The sequence below is a fragment of the Alexandromys fortis genome, unplaced genomic scaffold, assembly GCF_014885135.2.
Source record: "Alexandromys fortis isolate MF-2015 unplaced genomic scaffold, M_Fortis_MF-2015_v1.1 scaffold_3, whole genome shotgun sequence".
Taxonomy (NCBI): Eukaryota; Metazoa; Chordata; class Mammalia; order Rodentia; family Cricetidae; genus Alexandromys; species Alexandromys fortis.
In genome coordinates, this window is record NW_026067909.1 from 16,507,120 (window position 1) to 16,512,912 (window position 5,793).

Genomic DNA, 5,793 nt, shown 5'->3' on the forward strand with positions numbered 1-5,793 from the left:
CCTCCTCCCCCTCCTCCTCCTCCTTCTCTTCTTCTTCTTCTTTTACACTTGTTTAAGTCAAGGTTGCTCTGTGTACCAGGGCAGCCCCAGCTAACTTAACTATAGCCAGGTGTGGTGGTGAAGTCCCAATTCTCCTGCCTTGGGATCCCCAGAAGGCCCCTGGTGGGAGGTCTGCCCCAGGTGTGTAAGGCACCATGGCTTCTGAAGCTCTCTCTGTCTGGAACATGGAGATTCCTATCTCTTCAAAATTATCTGTGCATTTAAAAAGACTATTGATTACTTTTGTTATTATTTTATTTATTTGTTTACTTTCTTTTTTGGAGACAAAGTCTCACTCTAACTTAATCTAGCTGGGAACTTACTATGTAGCCCAAGCTGGCCTTACAGTCTTAACCTCCGGAGTGCTAGGTTTTCAGAGATGACTCACCTTGGCCCACAATTTAGTTTTTTCTGTGCTGAGTTTGAACCCAGGGCTTTATGTGTGCCAGGCAAGCACTTCATCCTTGAACCACACCCCTGGCCTGTTTGTGGTTTGCCCTCTGCTGTATCACACACATCTTCCCATGTGGATTCATGTAGGGGTGCATACTTTATTTATTATTTATCTAGCTAGCTATTTTGGGGTTCTGGGTATTGAACCTAGGACTTACATATTCCAGGCAAGCATCTGCCGCTGGGCTCTGGTGTCCACACTGCGTCACCCTTTAGAGGATGCACTGTGTGGCTGGCCATCCCTTCACCTGTGCCTCCTCCCAACGATGTACAGGGAAATGGTCCAGAGCTGCTCTGTGATTACTTATCTGTCTTGCTTCTGGGAAAGTATTTGTATCCACTCCTTCATTCCTAGAAGTGGAATCAGTAGATCCAAAGAAATGTACATTCTAAGTTAGGAGAGACTGCCAACTGACCTCAGACAAGGTTGCACCCTGTTGCACCCCTTCAGCCATGCCCAGGTGCCTGTGTCCCAGCCTCCTTGCCAAGAGCAAGAGGCTATAATAAGCCCTAGTGTTTTGCCAGTTGAGTTGGAAAATGGTGTCTTTGTTAATCTGCATTTCTCCAACCTGACTGGGGACTATCTATTCATATGTTTATTGGCCACTTGTATTTCTTCTGTTACTTGTTCATATTCTTTGTTTGTCATCCTGCTGGGTTTGTGAGTCTTCTCATTGATTTTTAGAATCTGTACTAATGGATATTAACCCCTTGATGTTGAGTATATTTGCAAATAATTTCTCCGGTCTGTCACTGATGTTGTCTTTTTCCATATAAAAAATTTTTTAAAGCTTCGTGTGTTTGATATGTCAGCGTTTTCTTTGGCTTTTTGGATTTGTATGATATGTAGAAAGGCCCTCTGCTCAAGGTCACAAAGCAATTCTCAACTCTTACTTTCATGATTTTATATATTCATCTGTGTGTCTCATTCCAGGAGAATGTGGTTTTCATGTAGCTTACATATGTCATATAAAGTCTGTCTATCATCCGTCTGTCTGTCTGTCTGTCTGTCTATCTATCTATCTATCTATCTATCTATCATTTTTCAAGACAGAGTTTCTCTGTGTAGCCCTGACTGTCCTGGAACTTGCTCTGTAGACCAGGCTGGCCCCAGATTTACAGAGATCTGCCTCCTGAGTGCTGGGATTAAAGGGCTGTGCCACCACTGCCCAGCTAAAGTCTATATTTCAATTTTTTTTTTCGAGACAGGGTTTCTCGGTGGCTTTGGAGCCTGTCCTGGAACTAGCTCTGTAGACCAGGCTGGTCTTGAACTCACAGAGATCTGCCTGCCTCTGCCTCCCGAGTGCTGGGATTAAAGGCGTGCGCCACCATCGCCCGGCCTATATTTCAATTTTTTAAAAAAATTGTTTTATTTAACTTTATTTTATGTGCATTGGTGTGAAGGTATCAGATCCCTTAGAACTGAAGTAACAGACAGTTGTAAGCTGCCATGTGGTTGCTGGGGATTGAACCTGGGTCTTTTTGGAAGAGCAGTCAGGGTTCTTAACCACTGAGTCATCTCTCCAGCCCCTCGATTTTTTTTTTTTTAATAAATCACTAGTTGTCCCATTGAGATGGAGGCTTTGTAGCATCATAGCATAGAATATCAAGTTTCAAATAAGGGCTCACTGTGGAAGTGACAGCCACCAAGAAGTGAGCAAGGAGTGGGATGTGGTGGCACATGCCTGTGATTCCAGCTTCTGAGAGACTGAGGCAGGAGGGTGAGGAGTTAAAGGCCAGACTCATATATAATAGCCATTTGAGGTCAGCCTCAGCTACAAGAGACTGTGTCTCAAAAAAAAAGTAGCAAACTACGATGGCTCTCTTTCTTAATCCCAGTACTTGGGAGACAGACCAGGCAGATCTCTGTGAGTTCCGACCCAGCCTGGTCTACAGAATGAGTTCCAGGCCAGCTAGGGCTACATACTGAGAACTTGTCTCTGAAAACAAACAAAAAGCAGGGATGAGGGGTATATCTCAAATTAAAATGTAAAAAATAGAAAAAAAAGAGAAGTGACTGAGGACCTACCTAGCCACGTGGGCATTTGTATGCATGTTCTTGGACTCTCAAGATTTGGGACATAAGAAGTAGAACTTTGCCCATCTGGAGATAAGGAAACTCAATCACAGTCAGATTGGTCAGCCCCAAGTCACAGGGCTGAGAAGTAGAGCTGAGGTTTGTTTTTATTGGGAGGGCAGTTTGAGACGGAGTTTCTTTATATAGCCCTGGCTGTCCTGGAACTCACTAAGTAGACTTGGCTGGCCTTGAACTCGCATCAAAGGCATGAACCACCGTGCTCAGCTAGAGCTGGGATCTGAACTGAGATCTATGTCTAGAACACACTGACGCCTAAAATACATTCCTGGATGAAAAGGGACCCTTTGGAAGCCGAGGTTTGGTGGAAACCCCAGATCACAGGCGTAGCTACGCCATTCTCTTCAGAGACCCCAGTCCTCAGGCGCCCTGCAGGTTTAGTGGTGTGGCTCCGAGCACACTGCGGGAGCAGGAGACGCCCAGCCTTTTTAGCTGACACTCAACTGCGAGTTTCCCATTGTCCTGAGGAGGAAAAACTCTAGGAAATGACTTGGCCAAGCCCACACTAGTTAGTGGTAGATGCTAAGTATCCTCTTGTTACCTGCACGGACTTTTCTGGACCTTTTTCTCCGCCCGTGGGGTTGGGGATGCCCGCTCTGGCCCCAGGGGAGGATCCAAGCTGAGGTGTCCCCACGCCCACTAGGGATGGCTGCATCAGCCGGGAGGAGATGATCTCCTACTTCCTGCGCTCCAGCTCGGTGCTGGGCGGCCGCATGGGCTTCGTACACAACTTCCAGGAGAGTAACTCGCTACGCCCGGTTGCTTGTCGCCACTGCAAAGCTCTGGTGAGCGCCCACTGCCCACATTTGCAGGCTATCCGTCCATCCCTTCAGCCCTAGCTTGCGGGGCCCACGCCCTGCCCTTCTACTGGTCCCGCCTCCACCCAAGCGCTGCTAGCCAACCCGCAAACCACCTTGGTTCCTAGATCCCAAGCCCTGTTCTCTGGACCTAGAAAACCTTAACCCCCTCCAACATGGTTTCCTCCTGTATTGCAGATTCTGGGCATCTACAAGCAGGGCCTCAAATGCAGAGGTAAGATCAAGTGGAACAAAAAGCTTTGCTGCTGGACCGAGGTTTGGGGAAGAGTTCGTGTTGGGCTAGAAATTTTTGTTTTAATGGCGGCAATTTCCAGCAAGCGAAGAACATTGTAATTAGAGAGGCATTCTGACTAACAGGAGGGGCTTGTCTTTTAAAAGGCTGTGGTGGGGCAAGCTGCCTAGAAAGGGGACTTTGGAGAGGTCATAGTCCAGTATTAAATTCACATAAAGCGAGCAACTTGTAGTTTGATGGGGTGATTTCCAGGAGCAAAGAACTCTGGGAGAAGTACAGGGCTGAAGGATGGCAAGGAGAGTCTTCTGATCCATGGCCTTTGTTGGCTCCCCCCTTTCCCCTCCCTCAGCTTGTGGTGTGAACTGCCACAAACAGTGCAAAGACCGCCTGTCAGTGGAGTGTCGCCGCAGGGCCCAGAGTGTGAGTCTGGAGGGCTCTGCGCCTTCTCCCTCACCCACACATACCCACCATCGGGCCTTCAGCTTCTCCCTGCCTCGCCCAGGCAGGCGCAGCTCCCGGCCACCAGGTAAGGGGGCCCACAGGGAGCCAATGACATATAAACTTATCCTGGATGCTGGATGGTTCAGACTTCATGATTCTTTTATTTTGGTGGGATGATAAAGAAGGGTTGGATAGGTCAGAGGGCCAGAGAGTGCCCGAAGAGCTCCCAACTTTCTGAGGGTGACATGGAGAGAGGCCCTAATTTAATTTAATTCATTTATTTTTGAGACAGTCTTACTATATAGCTGTGGCCAGCTCTGCTTTCCAAGTACTGAGATTAAAGGTGTGCACCCCAATTTTAAAGAAGCGTCAAGATTCCAGTTGCATGTTTGTTAGGGGGATTGGAGTTCTATGAACTATTTGCATTTCTCTTTTTTGCTTGCCACTATAAAAGTCCCTTCTCCCATAACCTCTGGGTGGTACTCCTGGGGTCTCTGTTGCTGAACCACGATTTGGCAAATGATCATTTTCCCCGAGAAGAGTCTGAACAATGAGCTAAACCGAGGTCTAGGCCAATTTGACCACAATCATTTGGGTTGCCGTAAGTCCTCAAAAATAGCACAGAGAAAACTGTTTGCAGTCGGCCTTCAGATGCGCTGGACTCTAAACTGTGCAACACTCACAAAATCGACGTTTAAGCTAACTGCACAGCGATGTGGCTGTGGGAAGAGCTGCGGCAGAAAGAAACGTAGAATAAGCCTAAAAAATGGGGTCGTTTGGTCGTTCCGAGGATTGATTTTTGGAGGATGGGTCTGCTTCCAGGATGGGGAAGGGATGAGAGCCTCCTCTGGTCAGAGATGGCTGCTGAGGTCACAGGGACCAGGGGGTGGGTTTGCAGACAACTCTCCTGTCTCCACAGAGATCCGAGAAGAGGAGGTGCAGGCAGTGGAGGACGGAGTGTTTGACATCCACTTATAAGATGGTGGGTCCCCCCTCCCTTTGCAGGCTGCCCCCAGAGTCTCCCCCCAGAGGGCTGGGGTAGCTTATGGGGAGGGGCTCGGAAAGGATACTTATCTCACTGGCCTGGGCAGGTGGGCTCATACTTTGACAAGGGGGTCGCCTTCCTTACAATTTCTGTTTTTTTCTCTTCCCAGCTGCAACTATCAAGGACTCATTCCTGCTTTGGAGAAATGACTCGGAGCAGACCAGGGAGCCTGGGGTTCTGGGGCAGGAGGCTGGGCTGAGGGTGGGGGTCGAGGGTGGCATGCATTGAGGTCAGGGCCAGGGCTGGAGTCCCTAAGGTTGTACAGGATCTTGTGAATATTTGTATTTTCCAGATGGAATAAAAAGGCCCGAATAATTAATCTGGACACTCAGCCTACCATCCTCAGACGCTGTCCTTCTAGGGTACTACACTGTTGGGGTCCAGAATTCTGTAGGCTGGACCTCTTACAATCGCATGTACACCTGGAACCTGGGGGCAATGTGGTCTTAGAAACAGAAAAACCTTCAAACACAAAACTCTTGGGAAGGATCTAGAATGGGAGGGGTCCTGAATCTTAGGGACTCTGAGCTTTGACACCTGTGAGTCTTTGCACCCTACAATTGCTGGACCTGGTGCAGCTAGAGTTTTCAGCCTATAAGTCAAACTCCCCTGCCTTCCAGGTAACCTTTTAGGCCCTGGGTGAAGAAGACTCCAGCGATAGAGCGCCCTC

At 48.4% G+C, this 5,793-nt stretch overlaps 1 protein-coding gene across 6 annotated transcripts in view; it reads left to right on the plus strand.

Moving 5' to 3' along the window:
• Rasgrp2 (RAS guanyl releasing protein 2) overlaps positions 1 to 5,428 on the plus strand; it is a 17,660-nt gene extending 12,232 nt beyond the window's left edge. For 5 of the 6 annotated variants that reach the window (XM_050136640.1, XM_050136639.1, XM_050136642.1 and 2 more), the window contains 5 exons: positions 3,231 to 3,372; positions 3,583 to 3,619; positions 3,987 to 4,163; positions 4,998 to 5,060; positions 5,233 to 5,428. In XM_050136640.1, the coding sequence (XP_049992597.1) occupies positions 3,231 to 3,372; positions 3,583 to 3,619; positions 3,987 to 4,163; positions 4,998 to 5,056 (415 nt within the window). In that variant the 3' untranslated portion in view covers positions 5,057 to 5,060; positions 5,233 to 5,428. Of the gene's footprint in view, positions 1 to 3,230; positions 3,373 to 3,582; positions 3,620 to 3,986; positions 4,164 to 4,997; positions 5,061 to 5,232 lie in introns of those variants that run through there. The other variant, XM_050136641.1, reaches the window with a different exon arrangement.
• The last annotated feature ends 365 nt before the right edge of the window (positions 5,429 to 5,793 follow it).